Raw genomic sequence first — 17,728 nt, forward strand, 5'->3', positions numbered from 1 at the left:
TAGTTTTGAGGTCAGCAGTATCAACCTGCTGTTGCAACACAAATAATGAACATGAATAACACTTCCTCAGTCATATTTCAGCCTAGCGTCACAGGGTCCAGGCCGGTTGGTGACCTGAGAAAACCAGTCTCATTCTGGACCGTGTCACACTCCTTCCTTGGCGCTACTTCAGCTAAACACAGTCTGGGAGAACAACAAGATATGCTGCCAAAATTGCAGAAAGAACCAACTCCCCAAACAGGAGGCCTTCCTCCAGCTCCACTATTTGAACCACAGGTTTAATGAAGTAACAGGAGGTAAAAACAAGTGCAATGCTCTTTAAACTTATAAATAACTCCTAATCACACAAGTTGTTTCTAAACAACAAGTAGGGAGTAGCAAGGATTGCAGGATCAGACTCCAAAACAATTACGCTGAAGTGTAGTAAAAAATGGGCACTCTCCTTTCCTTCTCAGCAAAAATTTAATAACCAGCGCTGTAGTTAGGTCTGATACTGCTAGAAATTGCTTTTCTTTTAGATGAAGTATATATTTTATCACATGCTTGCTAAAATGTATTTTCGTAATTAAAAATGAAGTATAATTGGCAAATAAATGAAGTATACTTTTGTGGAGATGTACTCTCATTCATTCACCAATTTGCTCTCAATGGTTTGCAGTCAATCTCCCTACTGTTAGAAATGAAGGCACACTGTCATATTTAGACTGTAAAAACACCAGCACACAGTCATTTAGTGCCTCATTCAAAATAACTTCCTATAGTAATGCTTATTTTGATTCTGAGACAAGCAAAGCACAGGTCACTGAACTGGGCTGGCCACTGTCTAAGCTGCTCTTCCTTGAGCCTTCACTTATGGCCACTGTTGGGGATGGGCTACTCGGCTCGATGGGCTTACATAAAATAGGTAAGTCAGTGTATAAGTCTTGTATTAGAAGGCAAATATGATAAAGCTGGAACTGGCAGAGGCAGTGAAAGAAAGAATTTTGGATGCTCGTGACAGTATCCCAGCCAGCAGGAGACGGAGGGAGGTGTACATCTTTTTGCTTTCCTTCCTACCACTGTGCGTTGCAGGTTCAGGTGGATAAGCTACACTTGTCATTTCAGCTGTTACAATATTAAATTTCATTTGCTAATGCCATATGTTATTTGTGTGATAACAAATGAGCTGGTTTTAGCTCATAAAGCATTGAAGGAATTTATCTGGAAGAATTTCTATGCTAACATGGCCAAATATTTGATAAACAGGGTTCTAAAATGTGGGTTTTGGAGCGCTATTTGATTACAGTGTGCAGGTATCAAAGCAGTTCAGAGTACAATGTGGGGGAAGGAGGACAGGAGATTAAAGAGCAGAGGCACAATGCTTCACTTGGGAAGCCCTTGGAAAAGTCAGCTCGGGTTCCCCGGTTTCCCTGCCATCGCTTTCCCTCCTTTTCGGTCTTCTCCATCCGTCCCCCTTCCCCCTCAATAATCCTGTCTGCCTGGAATCACAATAAAGGAGTGCATCAGATAAAGCAAGGGATTATTTCCTTGTGCTTTTTTCGCTATTAAATGAAGCACAATATCAAAGTATTTAGTGCATCACCCTGGCTCATGTGAAAGAAAGGATCCTTTTATACCTTGGCTAGTCTTTTGTCTAGCCAGGAATCTGCCGCCCACTCAGGTAATTTGTACCAACAGATTGTACCTGCGGTAGCAGAAGATCCTGTCAGAAGGGAATATCCAGCAGAAACCAAGCACTGCTCATGCGTGAGAAAGGCTGGCTGGGAAGGGGGTGAGAGCTGGTTTTTTGGGGTTTTTTTTGACTCATTTGGAGGAGAGGAGGACTCGGGAAGAGGCATTTGCTCAAACAGGGAACTTTATTATTTTTTTTGGCTTAACTTAATAAATGTGTGTGTTCTTAGTGAATCAACAAAGGGCAAGTGCCTCATCTGGCTGGTGTACTCAAACTCGCACCCTCCCACTCACCACCACCTTTGAATATATCTTCCCCAATAAAATCTTCTCCTGTTTCCCCTTCTCATTGGCTCTGTCTTTGGGCACAGGACCAAGATTTCTTGTATACAAGGATACGAGAGCCAGCAGCATCACACCGAGATATAATTTGGCTTGGAGAGAATAAAAATGACAAGAGTATAAAAATGACAGGATGTCTCTCTCGCCAACCCTGTGTTACCTTGGCGGCGGCAAGATCTCAGGCATCTTCTAGTCTAATGCCAATTGTTTTTGCTGTAAAGAGATGGACGAGAAAAGCCTTCAGTTTGCCCTCAGCTTCCAACTTGCCAGGTCAAAGATGTCCTGAAAAATGAGGAAGTGCAGGGGAGGTTGAAGATCACAGACTGATATTCCTTGCCAAAAACACCAGGGTGGAGATTTCCCATTCCTACTGACTACTGGTCATAGCCAGCTACACCAAGACAAGTCTCTGTTGCACCCTGGCACTGCTTCCTTCCTCGCCTCAGCTGTCACCCCAACTTCCTCTTTCTTGCTGCACTTTCCCATGCAGGTTATCCTTCCTGCTGCTCCAGACACCCTTCCCTCGGGCTGACGGCACCCTTTGCCTGTTTCAAGCATTAGATGCCTTTGGAATAACACTAAGGTGATGATATAAAGAAATCCAGTTGGGGGGGGCTGTTAATTACCATCAGAAAAATATCCGCAAACCTGAAATTATCTAATTTTGCAACTGTGCTGGTGGAGAAAAGCACTGTGTCAGATTTAGTAGCGCTATTCCCTTCCCCCTGCCCTCTCTCCCCCAGTATTTTCCAGAGCCCTTTCCTCATTCCCCTAAGTCAGAGGATGTGAAGTGTTGGATGGCTCCGAACAAGTTGTGCAGAAGCACAGCCAGTGCTCAGATTGATTTTTCTTGACCAAATTTGCTTGATCTTTTTTTTTCAGGCTTTGGATATCAATTACAAGAACACTACTCTTTTGTCTTGTGTGTTGCTCCCCTACAAAATAATGAACTGTTTAATACACTAGAGGCAATTTCAAATTATCTAGTTTAATGAGGAAGGTTGTGATGGAAGATTTATTACCCTTTCTGATCTGCTAATGTATTTTCCCAACCATCCCTGCAGAACCAATCACCGTATTTTCATTATACACTCTATTTTCAGGGGTTCATTAGTTGTAGACTAAAAATAACAGTGAAGGTCTCAGTCTGAGAGCTAATCCAATTTTTTTAATTGGAAACAAAATTTGATTAGACAACTTTCTAATCATAACAGCATCAAGCATCAAGACCCTTACTGAGTGTTTTGTCCAAATTGAAACTTCATGTGACTACACATAAAGACCTGACCTAGAAATACAATCATGTAACTGCTCCGAGGAACAAACCCAGCCTTTTCCTTAAACAAAAAATCCCATGTTAGCACAAGCAACGGACTGCAGTCTGTTCCAGCTGACGTGTATGAAAAAGAAGTCTGGCCATGAACCTGTTCAGCTGAGACAAACTCTGAGATGCAATGATGGCAGTTCAGCACTGGTGGCTGAACAGGAGCTTAAGATATAACTAAGATATTTTTTTTCTCCCTCAAAGAATTAAAAATAAGGAAAATAAGATGGAATTGCTCCCGGATAGCCAGCAGGGCCTCCTACCTTGAAGCTGGACTCAAATCTTTCTTAAGTTGGCACTTCCCAGCAATGGCTTTGTGCTGTTGCGTTACAGTCCATAACACAAGCCCAGTGTTTTTCCTGGTGCATCATTTTGACATGCAAGAGCCACAAGCATGATGAAGGAGACAGGGAGAGAAACAGTTTGGGATTTTAAAGGGCACGCTCTTTGCGAAAAGGCGTCACTACCATGGCGGGAATGTGGAGATGCACTGCTTGTGTGGCAGCTGCCCCACAAGGCTGTCGTCCTCATATCTCCCAAGGCTGCCATCCTCGTAACTCACAAGGCTGTTGTCCTCATTATCTTGCAAGACAGTTGTCCTCGTTATCTTGCAAGACAGTTGTCCTTGTATCTTTGCACTGGTGTGGGGAAGAGGGACCTGTATTCGCTAGGGCCACCTTTAGCAGAGGGACTCTGGCCTTGGCAGTGGCCAGACAACCTTAAAGGGCCAATGAGCCTGCTATGACTTTTAATTACGTGGCGGCTATGTTGTGGCAACCATGGGAGCTATGCTGTCTGATCCAGACATCCCTCTGACTGGTCCCAAACACACACCGTCCACGGGATTCTCCCCAGCAATACCACAAGCGGAGTACCGTGGGGCTCACGGTCCTTTCTAACTCTGCGCGGATCCCCGCACGAAGGTGTCTGTAACGACCTGTCTGCAGGGAGCCTGGGCTGAGGACATGTGGCCAGATAACGCATCACTCACAACACCCAGGGGATTTTTAAAATGGACGTAGGGAAGAGGGAAGTTATTGCACCTTGCGTCAGCCCCATGCTATAGATTTTAAATGCATAAATTATATATTTACATTCAAAACTCTATTATTCATAGAGTTGAGTAAATAAGTATTGATTTTTACACTGTAGCACAGACAAGTATTTCTAATGATACAGAGGCTCCTCTTCCATCCTCGGCAATTCTGACCTCATTGGTGCTTCCTGAGAGTAGTATTTAACAAGGACGATCAAGTTTAAAACCAGTTAGCTGCTGCTGTTCGGAATGGAAATCAATGTGTATTTCTTTCTGAATGGACAACTTCTCCACCCACACCATGTCACGTGTGACTCGTCCTACGACTGCTTTAGACGCTGAACCAGCCAGATGCAGATGGAAAGCAAGCGAAGAAAGGATGCGTGAAACCATCTCAGCTTGTACAGTAACCTTAGCTCTCCCACGTTATGGGAAGAGGCAAACACATACTGGCTGTGTGAATATAGCAGAAAAAGCTTAGATATATTTTAAAAAGTGATACTAATGCAGAGTTCACATTAAACCTTTTGAGAAAGGTCCTACTATCAGTATGTGAACTTGTGTCAGGAGTTCTTTCTATTAAGTATTTTTCTCTATTAAATGTATGATACTACCATGCACATTTAGCGGTGGCACAAAAATATCCTTTAACTGCATTCCCCAGTACTCCGTTATTTCAGAGGTTAACCAAAATCACTTACTTCATAGCTAACTTTGCTATATTGAATCAATGTACAAGTTCCTTATTGGATTTTTATTGTAGATAAAATTGACAGAGAAAATCACTAGGATATACTTAAAAATGGGAAGGAAATGTACATTTACAATAAAAAGGTCTCTGAAGGTCTCTTGTTTCATAGGAAGGAAGCTGTCTTTATATTGCATGAACTATAAAAAATGATTAAAACTGAAGAGAGACAGGAAGCTGATAATTTGATTTATCATCTTAATGGCTATGATTCATGAATAAATAATATAATGGTTTATGTCTCTCTTGTAAAAGAAGGAGAGGAGAGCAATTTGTCTAATAAATGACTTCAAAAATTACAGCCGAGTCTTGTTTGCCACATTTGTTCTATTTAAAAAGAATGAGCGAGTATCTTATTTCTTATTACTTACTAGGACATTTGTTGTATTATTTATAAGAGTCAAAAACCTTAACTAAAAGCCACTCATCTCTGACCACAGTCTCCCATTAGCTTTAAATTCAGGAAAGAGAAAGGGATTGATCACTAGATCAATAAATCTAACCTTAGAGCTGACTAAAAGCTTCCTTTAACCTCCTTCCTCCAGCATCCTTTTTCAAAATTAAAGTATCCCCCTTTTTAATTATTTAAGAGCATGTCAATTTTACAGTAAGGCCATGTATGACTGCATCATACAAGGATTTCTTCTTTATATTGGAAACACACCAGCATCTTTAAAAGGAAAGCATTCAAATTATGATCACTCATTTATTTTTTTTAAGTTGGATATGCTACTATAGATACACATATCCTGTTCCAAATGTGCCCTGGATTTCATCAAGGCAAGTGCTGAGAATAGGAAAACTGAGAAGTGTGTACTCCCAATTATCGGACACACAAACCACCTCAAATCCATCAATGGTTCTGATGGAGCTGAAGTTGCTCTGTATTGACGGCGCTGGGCCAACAACTGTCATTACTACAGAGCTGCAAAAAGTCACTTCAGGCAAAAGCAAACTCCAGAGAACCTAATTAGTGGAAAGAATGTTTCATGGTTTTTTAAACCATCCTGCAAAAATAGCTTGTATATTTAGTTTGCCCAGCATGCACCAAAAGCCTGACCTTTTTCCCCCCCTTGTATCAAAATAATTTATCAAAATCAAATCTTTTCTCTTACCAGAAGCTGTTCACACCGATTCAATACTGTCCTCCTATGGAACCGCCTTCAAAATGATACAAACCCCGTCATGCAGACACAATTCCTGATGCAAAGCTGGCTGGGTGCCCCGAAACAGGAGGAGGCTGTGGCTGGGTCACCTCTGGATTACATCCTCGCTCCACCACTGACCTGCTGCCGTGTCTTGAGCATGTCTAGTCCAGACTAGCTGCCTAGTCTTTTTCCAGACATCTCCCTCTTCCACATTTAGTCTTCATCCTGAAGAACTTGGGAACTCTGTCTTGCAAGAGCTTAGGCTTAGAAAATTGAATTTCTTACCCTGTTTCTGAGGCTAATTTTTTAGAGGGCTTCAACACTGAACTTCAAGACTTGGTTATCTTCAGATCGTACTTCAGATGCAAGGTGTTATAAAGTATTACGGGAGTGAGCAGCACTGGTAAGACTGGTAAAGCAGGGGGAAAACTTCAGGATGACAATTCCTGGCATACTGTAAACACCCTGAATTTCTACAAGGCTTATTAAAAAAAAAAAAAAAAGAAAGAAAGAGAAAATTTAAGCAAAACAGACCTTTTGAGATCTCATGTTTCATAAAAAATGTATACTTCATGAAATGGATCTTTCTCTCACAGACTGCACGTGTATACACAACTCAACGTCATTAGGTATAAATGTCACACGGGTATGACCTGGACAAATAAACCAGGAAAAAGTAGGGTGAACTTCCACAAACCCCCATTCCTCAATGTTTTCTATGGATTCCTCTAAATAAATGCAATGAACTGGCTCACAATCCAAAGGCACTATTTTTATGTGCCACACCTTCTTCCTTCAACTGCTATATTACATAGATCTCCTAAAACTGGAGCATTCAAGACATTTTTGGGGTAAGTGATGCATCAACTAGTGTCAAAACAATGTAGGCTGCATACAGAACGACACTGAAAACACAGTGTTGGGGAACTATACCCCAAAAAAAGGTTCTTTCATGGCCTTTCATTTTGAAGGGACAAAATCTTTGCTGATACTGAAAGAGGCGGTGGCCTCCCCTAACTTCCACAGCAAGTACAACTTCTGGTCGAAATGTATTTTTCTGTGATCTTGCAATAAAAATAACAACAATGTTAATAGCTATCTAAAATTATGAGCTTTTTGCCCTAATTAAGAGTTTCTGAAAGAGAATTTTTATCAAGCAGCCTGCAAACATCTCTGATGTCACTCTGCAAAGTCAGATTTTGAACCAGATACTATGACTGCATACTGCAGCCATGCACACCGCAGGCCACCACTTCACCGTGATGAGCCCCACATAAAAGAGCAAAGATGATCCCTGCTGCTCACTCACTTTGTGTTTGGAAAATGGCAGGGATAGAGGGAAAAACAGATTTACTAGTAGGAAGCTGTCCCTGATAAAATACAGTTTATGCAAAAGGCAATGTCAGTTGAATGGAAGCAGCACAAGGAAAAGATTACAGAAAAAAAGGGTAATTTTTCTGACATCAGTCATACAATTACATTTGCATATGGAGGAGGGAGAATCTCAGCTGGTATAAGCTGTTATAAGCGTATCAATAAAGCCACGCTGATTTATAGCAGCTGAGAGTTTGTCCTGTAGCATATTCATCCGTGTGCAATGCGATAGATTGATGTGTTAGCATTTTCTCCCTGGAGACTTTGGTTCAAAACCTATTTAAAACACAGTGAAAACAAATGGGCTGGTCTCTAAGCAGATGTCCCTGGAAATCTGTTTACATCATCATAGTGACAGCAGTTCAGTGGAAAGGGTTTTCTCTGCTCGAGGGCTGGGCAAGGGCAGGGTAGCAGGTCCCCTGTGGAGTTGCATGGCAAAGCCTCCTTGGTAACTCCCGAGTACCCAGCTTGCAGGACGGATTTGATGTCCACAAATCCATAGGATTCTGTACAAGATGAAATTAAAAGATTCAAATAGAAAAACTGCTTAATCTGAGTCTACAGTCTCAGAGTGAGACTCTACAGCACTGCGCTCTGCTGCTCCTAGCCTGCACACAAACATGACCTCACGCACACGGGTAACTACCGATTTTTTTATAAGATCTTTTGCATGCATGAGATTAAACTGATTTTTAATTCTGCAGGCTTGGGGTCTCAGTTTCAAAAGAATTTCAAGAGGAGACAAACGCTCCCTGTGATCAAAGGAGAGGAAGCAGTGCAGTGGTTGTAGTTCCATCATCTCACCTACTTTTGGCAGAGTTGTTATGGCCCCAGTTTTGTGAAAGGAGATAAAGCACATACAAATGAAGACCACAGAGCCGTAGGTCTCTCCTGCACCTCCCAGAGCTGCACCCTGAAGCCGGCATGGAAAGCAATGGAGTTTCTTGCCTGAACCCAGATCCACTGAGTCTCGTGGGGATTTCACCAATAATTCAGCAGCAGATCTGCCTATCCGTGTAATGTAAGTAATGCTTTTAGAAGCATTATCCATGCATGGGTTTCCCGTACATGGAATTTGGCAGGAGGCCATTCGACCAAATGCTTCACGTTGTAAGAAAAATCTGCACACTTTTTTTTTTTTAACTATAGTTATTAAAAAAACAACCCTCCCACTAACAACGTAGGAAAGTTATTAATCATCACCTCAGGATCAACCATGCAAGACCAGATAGTTTAATACGCAGATTTTTAGGGAAGTATTTTCCTTCTCACCCTTCCACCCCATGCTGTATCATTTAAGAAGCAGCAGGTCCTAGAGTGAAAACAGAGTATTTCATATAATGAAATAGTAACACAGAGTTACCAAGTCCAAGCCCCATCTACCATAAGTATCTATATCATTCTCCTTTCCAAGCACGGATCAAATCCCAGTTTATGACTAGTTTGCTTTTTACTGCTAAGACACAAAATGAAAAGCTGCTCCAGAAGCCTGCTGCTCTGATGATGATGAGCCTTCCTCTCTTCCAACCAAAATCTTTTCATGACCAGTTTGTACATGTTTGTTCCTGTACTGAGTGTTGTCCTTAACTTGAATTGTTTTTCCTCTCCCTGGTGTTTAGTCCCCTGATATATTTATAGAAAGATCATATCCTCTTTCAAACTTCATTTTGCTAGGAATAGTAATGTTACAAATAGACTGATGAATTTACTGTATTAGATATGGACGGACATACGCACACACAGAGGCTAGAGCACTCATTTTAAAAGAAATGCAGAAAATACAGACAAGTCAATCTTTAGTTAACAGTGCATTATTTCAAACATGTCAGCAACATATGTAAATTACAATATAGAAAAGACAGATCAAGTTCAAAACTGATTTTTAGGATTTTTAGATCTAAAGACTATCCATCTATAGAAATACCAGAAAGCCTACCTGAAATTCTGTAAAACTCTAGTCTGGGAACAGTACCAAAAGCCCACAATGAATATAATTTCTAAAAAAAAGAGAGGTGGGAAGACTCAAAGTACATTTGGATAAAAAAGCCTTAAGACAGAGGCTAGTTTGGGTGGTAAATAATCTGCAGAAAAAGAAAAGAAAATCAAATTGCTATTAAAAAAAAAACAACCTAGGAGGAAGAAAGACTGAACATACTATCTGTCTGTTTAGAGACAATTTCATTCTTTCATAAAAATATTTTCTAGTTTTGCTGCTCTGGTACATCAATCCTGAGTACTCTAACTTTTGACTTATAATGATATTCCTTCAGGTACAGCTTCACCGATGGAGGAATGGGAAGCGCATCAATACCATCGTAAGTTGTACAGTTGCAAATAACCGTTCTACATATATGCTGAAGAGAAAAAGGAAAAGTCCGGTTTAGTGGAGTGGATAAAAGTGGTTCAAAGAACATACAGGAACTTGGATCTTTGTAGTGCTCTAGGAGTCCTGTGATGTCAGGAGAATGGAAGACACAAGGATCATGGGCATCAAAGCTGAAGTTGTGATTCCACTGCTCTATCCGCGCATGGAGGGAACGACTGTAGCGCCTGAAGCTCACAGAAAACAAATAGTCTTCTTGGGCAGAATCTCGTAACAAAAATGTTCCCTCTGGCTTTCCTTCTAGCAGCGCCTCAGCTGCATATTTATCCATGACTCCCCAGTAGCAGGGATTGTTATTGATCTGGAGGAGGTCTGGGACTAGGCAGTGGACATAATCAATCTGCGTATGGTATTTTGGAGGCGTTTCCATCCGTAGAAGCTCATCATCTGTTTCCCATTTGGGCTTGTTTCTTTTTCTAGAACTTGTGCACAGTGTTATAACTTCGTCATCGGAGTCCATATCGCTCTCATCTTTACTGCCCCTTACCACCTTACCTGTAACCGACTCAGACCTTGAATCACCCCTAGAGGAACCGCTGTCAGTAAAGTCGCAGGACTGGGAGGGAGAGTCCGCTCCTCCGTTGGCAATCCCATCGTCTCGCAGTTGATCCTCCCTTTCCTCATGCTGAGATAAATCAGCAATAATCCAGTCCTCTGCTTTTGGACTTACAGGGGCTGTGTGTCTTTTGATCAAGTGCCACCGAAAAGCTAGGTCCGAGCGTGGAGGGAAAGGACACTTATCTAGCATTAACTCACTGATATGAATTTTTCTTTTTGATGGCAGTCCTGAGGTGTGCCGACTGCTACAGTTCTTTATGGGAAAGCACTGACCCACAGCATCTTGCAGCTTCTGTTTGAGAGACCGGCCTAAAAACCTGTGACCGCACGAATGGTCTAGATCCAGTTCAATAGACGAGCAGCTATACTTCCTCTCTTGGCTCCTTAAATTAGTCCCTGATCTTCCTGCAGCACTTGCTGTTTCAGCATCAGAACAATGCTCACTCTTTTTTGACCAGGAAAGCTTCTTTCCACTCCAGACATAACCATCCTTTCTGTCTGCACTTCTGCTCCGGCTGCTTTTGGGTCTCACATCTGCGTTTTTAATATTACTGTCCTTATTTTCTGCCATTTTGACAGCTTTACTTCACAAGTTGCCAGAAAGCACACTGTGTTTCTTGTAGGGTTTTTCTACATATGGGAGCTTCCTCAAGGCACTTTCTGGAAATATCTAAGAAAAAAAAAACACAGCTAAGTTAACAGTTGCACACAACACAAGACCAATGCAGGTGTATATAGGACAACAGCAACAATTGAAAAATAATATGATCAAGCTGAATTCACTAATACACCCCATAGATACCAGTCTGATCCTGGACAAGGGTCTCTCAACCCTCCCCTGGAAAAGCATCCTCCAGAATAAACCATCTTACATATTTTTAGAGTATCCATTCTGATCACATATAGCAGAGCAGAGTTTTAGGTGTTGGCAGTCCTATGGTACTAGGGTCCATTTTAAAGGGCAGCCCTTCATGGGGCAGGTGATACTGCTTTAGCTGTTTATTGAGCACATTCCGCATCTCTTCCAAATAACCTTTCAAGAAGGAACAAGCCAGAACAGAAACAAGTAGGTCAGAGTACAAAGAGCTACTGTACCTAGATGATATGCCTGTTTGCTACTAATCCACAGGGTGGGATGCCAGAGATCTTTTTCTTAACTGACACTTTTGGGTCACTTTCTGGATAAAAAAAAATATAATTATATTATATCAGTCACAGATTCCAGCAATTTCTGAAAGCTGTTTTCCTCTGCCTTTTCAAATGGAGCTAGAAAATACTGAGCCCCTAAGGGATTGAAATATCTGGGGCTTTACATACTGAAAAGGATTAAAACAATCCAGTCCCTTACTAAAAGCAATTTTAAAAGGCCGTGAAAGATGGAACTGCTTATTACTCATTAGAGAAGAAAGTTTACATTATTAAAATCAGTGTTGCTCTGAGACCTACGGTTGCTGATTTCATTCTCTTTTGTTTCCAAAAGCGTACTGAATTCTCAAATAGATAAGAAGTTTCCTTTTGAATGTTACGCTTTGAAAAAGGAAAAAAAATCCTCTTTTGATTACTCAGTTGAAAGCAGAGCAGAATTTTTTCAAGGTACATAGATAGCAATATGTTATGTATGCTATGTTCTCCTGAGGCATGGCAGAATGTAGAAATATTTCCCATCATGTACCATGATGCTTTTACACCAAAAGGAAGTACAGCTCCTCTGTTTCAGTGGGTTTTTTTGGCTGTGGTTTTTTTGTTGTGGTGGTTTTTTTTGAAAAAAATCCTAATTGACATGGTAAATACTAAGCAGGAAAAGAAAAGGGCATCCACTTCCTTTTTCCATTCAATCCATTCTCCTCATCAGGATTAGCCATCATGACACAACCTCTCTGTGGTCCCCCGGGGCTGCGCAGGCCGAGTTCTAGCCTCTGCTTTCAATAAAAGAATAAAACTGCCGTGCCAAAAGGCTTATGTGCAATCTGTGGGCCAAATGCATCCCAGATGTAACTTTCACCCAGGAATTTTTGACATTGTAGCCCTTATTACAACCTACAAACCTGAGAGCTGTGGGGGAAAAGACAAGGGAGGGAAAGAAGGAAGATGCAGAAATGCAGAATGAGGGTAAAATAGGTTAAATATTGCAAATATGTTGGAAAAAAATTGGCATTAGAGCAATCTAGATGAAGAGTACCTCACCGGTACCAAGTGGAATCACAGAACAGGGTCTATATTCCAGCAATTACATATCAAAGATTAAAATAAAAATTGCCTTTTCTTCTCTCAGTATGTTGCAAACCACTTTTCAGTGAAAACATTGCAGGATGCAATGCAGATAGGAGAAAGGCAACATTTGTATAGGAGACCCAATACACCTTTATTTAGACCAAGATTCATTGATTGCTTTTGTAACATCGATATTTTTCATCTTCAGCCAGAAACAACTGGAGCACTGAATTTTCTCCACAATTAAAAAAGTGGGGAAAAAGCAGTCTCATTTACGCTGGTGATAATCTGAAGACAAAAAGTTATTCTAGATTTACCCTGTGGTAAAATACATTAACTCTCTCTATATGGGATTTTTAATTGGACAGAGAAATATCATTGAGGCTGCCAAGTCAAGTACTTAAAAATTAGGATATGACAGTTTGTAATTGCTTTTGAAACCTTCAATTATCTTATTCTGCACATCCAGCACATATAATGAATAAGAATATGCAGAATATGGGCTTTTAATTAAAAACTGCAAAACAAACAATACCAAAAGTGCTGAAAAGACCTGTTATCTCCTAACTTCAGCCTTGCAACTGAAATATGTTTAACCTTTTATGTAATTTCTGGGTTGTTGTTGTGTTAACTGTAAAGCCACCTTCTACTTTGTGCCTTTCTTCTATTGTGAATCATTAGTGGTACCTGAACCCTGAAACTTAAACTAGAGAAACAGCACGTGATACTGTAAGACATGCACCATTAGCCAGCAACACAGAGAGCCGTTTCCCTGGGGTCTGAAGGCTGCTGGAACCGAGGCGCCAAGTCTGCCACGTCAGAGCAGTAATTGCTAATCCGACATAACACTAGACCTGTGAAAAAAGCATGGAATAAATGCAGAAAAAGGGATGTCATCCTACTAAAGCCAGGTTTGAACTTGACCTTGTGAATGAAGAGCAAAGGATGATTCAGTGGTCAGCTTGTGACTCAGAAGACAAAATCTCGGTTTCCAAATGTGTTACAAACATCCGCGTGCTCACGGGCAAGCTGCCTTCTGAAACACGCATCAGCCGCAGCGTATGTAGGTGCTCAAATCCACTGCTTGCCATTACAGTAAGGGGTCATGCCTTCATATCCTTCCGAGTCTGTGATTCACAGCCCCATCAATAAAATGGGGACCAAAAATAATTTAGGTGTTGGAAAGAAAAAGGCATAAAGGGCAGCAAAGCATTCAGTGCTGTATTACCACTTAAGGCTATCCTAAACCATAAACCAGCTCTTCCTTTCACTGCAAATGTCCAAGGGAAACGCTGTGTACTGCACATCCATTAATGGCTGAAGCACAACTGAAAGAGCAGGAGAGCAGGGCAAGGATAAAAGACAGGGATGACAGAGTGTACTTTTCCCTACAGGGCAAGGTTAAATGGAGGAATCCAGCATGGTGCAGCTTACACACATCAGTTCTGAGGTCCTTTTGGTAGATGTAATTAGCCTCCTGCTTACAAAAGCCGCCTTCTACACGGGGATACCTTAAGCATCTCAGAAGCAGGCAGATTTGACAAAACCCTTACGCTTGAAACTCTTCCCCCTAAGCAAAAAGATAAAACATCGTGCAGGGATAAGCAGGGTTCACTTCAGGCCATGGGATCCAGCTTGTAGTTCAAGGTTATCCAACACTGTCACAGCTTACAGTCCCTGAGGACAAGCAGAGAGCTAGGTGGTTTTTGTTGTTGTTTTTGTTAAGTGCACAGCTCCTTCCTTCAGAGGCCTGTCTCTCAGAGGGGGGGTGCAGACGGCTGCACAAGATGCTTTTTCTTTCAGGCACTGATGCCTCAACACTAAGACTTCAAGCCCAAAAGAAAAGCGATCCCTAGTAGCTATTTGGAGACAATAACAGTATTACCTCCTAGCCAGAGGTGGGCTGCAACCAACAACTGTGATAAGACAGTTACAGCCTCACCATATGCCTAATTAAATCAGCAGCAAATACTCTCTAACTTCAACAGAATCAAACACGTAACTGGACAGACCTTTTTAATTTATTCAATAAATGCTGAATTGCTTAAACTAGATGTTTAGGTCCTAAGCTGCTGGATCCTTGCCCCTAGCCCAGTACCTCCAAGTCCTCTTGGTCAAGCTGCTTCCCTTTTAGTATAATGAAGAAGCAGATGGTGGGGGGTCTCCAGCCCTCCTTCCTGCCTGGAGCAGGACTGCTGCCAGTGTGGGCTCAGGGGAGCCACAGCATGCTCTGGTCACGTCCTGAAAATCTCCGAGGACGGAGGTCCTACCACCTCTCTGGTGCTCCCACACTGCACGAGGAAGTACTTTGGAAGTTTTCTGTCCAAGTACACAAAAGCCAAGACATCGCTGTATTATGCCTCCAATTAAACAAGAAAAGGAGACTCGCACAAAGAACAATAAATCAATTTTAGAATTGTTATTGAAATTGGTATTCTTCTAGAGCTGATAAAATCTTAACAGAAAAGAGCAAGCCACAACAAACTGGAGTCCTTTTTTCTTTCAACTTACATAGAAGTTATTTAAAATAAAATCTCACCAGTCACATGCTGTTTTCATTAATTTCACCCAATTAGATTTTGGCCACAAGACCGCATTTTAAAACTTGACCTTCCACTGAAGTTGAGCTGTTACTGACTTATTTTGGAAAAAAGCCCAACCTATTAAGGATAACATTAAGTCTCAATTCCTCCATCCTAAATTATTTTTCTTCAGTTTTGACTATAGTTATTTTGATTTATGATACCGTCCAAAAATACCTAAGCTTGACTCCAGAGACATTTCCAGCAAATTAAAGCAATAATCACATAGACACAAAAGGAAGTGACCATCTAAAGGTACCAATGGCAACCTACAATATCTCTTCCTTGGAAATATCCTTGATTCAGCCCGGGTCTGTATACCCTCAGAAGCGTAGGAGGAAGGGGGCATGCAGCCATGCCCACAGAACCCCAACACTGGAGCTATTTTACTCACAGCCCGGACGTGGAAGTGATCTGCAAGCAGGTGCCAAAGGTGAGGGCTGCTAGTGCCTACCACTTTAACGGAACTCTGCTCCTGTGCTGAAGGAGAGACAACACGCAGTGCTTGGCAGCCTGCAGCAGCCTCTCAAGGACTAGATCAGTAAAAGCGTTATGGTCCATGACCAACACTTCGTGCTCCACCCTGAAACGGACAGGAGAGCAGCGTGATTCCTGGCTCCCGCCCTTCCGCTCCACTCGCAGCCGCTTACACCTATTAATCGAGTCAGCAGCAGGTTGAGTTCCCGATCGGATTGACACAATAACTGCATTTGACGCCGTGCCACTTTGGACACGACAAAGCCACAGGGCCTGCAGTCCCTTGGCCAAGTGACCATGGGATTCCCCCCACTCCCCGAAAAACCTCCCCCCAGTTTTCCCATGCTGTTCAAAGAATCATCCCAGCAGGCAGCACCCCCAGGCAATGAATGTAACTGTTATGTGGAACTGAACTTAAAACAGCTTTTATATTGTCAAAAATTTTTAGGTGCAGTTTGTATGACAGTTTCTGCAAATTAAAATAATAAAGAAAAATAAATACAGTTGACATGCATTTGTCTCCATCCCAGGCAGCAGCTTGCAACAAGGCTGCAGTAAGAATAGCTTGGTCTTCCCACTCAGCTGATAAGCGGTTCAGCTCGAACCATTTTGCTAGAACACGTTATCCTCACCAGAAATCACGATTTACTGAAATATGTCAGGATACACCCATGGAAAACATGTCTCCACACAGCTTCCAGGAGGTTTAATAATGAAATCTGGGCTTTTATTTATTTTTTTTTAAAGAAGTGTACTGCTTTGTAATCCTGTCACTTACTCATTCATGAAAGTACCAACAATGTGACTGTTAAGAGAATCCCACCACATTCCCCATATAAATACATCGCTCTGCTCACCCCAGCCACCGATCGCTGCTGCAGAGCAAAACCAAACATAAAAGCGTTTTGCCTGGAAGCAATTTTTCTTAGAAGCAGGAATAAACTGGGCCAGATCATTAAAGCTGCATAAAGGCAAAACAGATAAATAGGGTTTGGTTTTTTGGTTTGGTTTTTTTTTTTTTCCTCCTTATTTCAGGTACGTCGAGCTCTAACATTTTTTGTCCTTCAAAAAACAAACCACGGTGCTTTCTTCCTATTTTTCAGCACACGAAAGCTTAATGATTTTTGCAGCGCCGTTGCTACCTGCCTGACTAACAACCGCTGTCAACTCTATCTAGCACACGCATCAGGCTGGCTGTAATTACCGAATAATTCCGTAATTACCAGAACGATCTCCAAGGGGCCGGGCCCCGCAGCCGGCGCCGGGCAGCACCGTGCCATAGCGGGGGCCGAAGGGCACTGCCCCCCGCGGGGGCTTCCCTCGCCGTTCCTCTGCCTCCCGAGGGACTGCCATCGAACAGGCACGCGCAGGTATATAGGGTGCACGTATAGGCACGCTATACGCGAGGTCAGACACACAGCGGGCGCGCACCCACGCGTAGGTTTCCACTGAAGCGGCGGGGCAGGGGGACCCAGCCCGCCCCCGGGCAGGGGCGCAGACCCCGCCTGGCACCGCCTCAGCCGCCGCCCGCCGGCCCGGCTCCTCCCGACCCCAACTTACTATCGTCCGGAGGGAGCGGCCGGCGGCGCTGCCCTCCCCGGGGAAGCCGCTCCCTCAGCCGGGCAGGGCGGCCTGACCCGCGGCAGACGAGGCGCGGGGGTGACGGCGGGAGGAGGAGGAAGGTCGCCGGCACCTCCGCGGCCACCGGTGCGCGGGCTCCCGGAGGCGGCAGCCGGGGTGAGGCGGCGGCAGCCCCGGCTCCCCTCACCCGCCGGAGCGCAACGGCTGCGAGGCGGCCCCGGCCGCCCCTGCCGCCGCCATCCTCGCTCTGCCGGCCGGCCGGGGCCGGCCCCAGCCCCGCCTGCGCGCAGCCC

At 43.0% G+C, this 17,728-nt stretch overlaps 1 protein-coding gene across 4 annotated transcripts; it reads right to left on the reverse strand.

Annotated features, from left to right (window-relative positions):
* Positions 1 to 9,389: 9,389 nt before the first annotated feature.
* SOCS4 (suppressor of cytokine signaling 4) lies at positions 9,390 to 17,718 on the reverse strand. 4 transcript variants are annotated; one of them, XM_040602127.1, is made up of 2 exons: positions 17,415 to 17,718; positions 9,390 to 11,244 (listed from the first exon to the last, which is right to left on the reverse strand). In XM_040602127.1, the coding sequence occupies exon 2, from the start codon at positions 11,153 to 11,155 to the stop codon at positions 9,845 to 9,847; it is 1,311 nt and encodes a 436-aa protein (XP_040458061.1). In that variant the 5' UTR covers positions 11,156 to 11,244; positions 17,415 to 17,718; the 3' UTR covers positions 9,390 to 9,844. The 4 variants fall into 4 exon arrangements, with proteins under 4 accessions (XP_040458061.1, XP_040458060.1, XP_040458062.1 ...); XM_040602126.1 differs by having other exon boundaries at positions 9,390 to 11,254; XM_040602128.1 differs by lacking the exon at positions 17,415 to 17,718 and adding an exon at positions 17,078 to 17,364 and having other exon boundaries at positions 9,390 to 11,254.
* Between the last annotated feature and the right edge of the window lie 10 nt (positions 17,719 to 17,728).

Source organism: Falco naumanni, chromosome 7 (assembly GCF_017639655.2).
Source record: "Falco naumanni isolate bFalNau1 chromosome 7, bFalNau1.pat, whole genome shotgun sequence".
In the NCBI taxonomy this organism is placed as follows: domain Eukaryota; kingdom Metazoa; phylum Chordata; class Aves; order Falconiformes; family Falconidae; genus Falco; species Falco naumanni.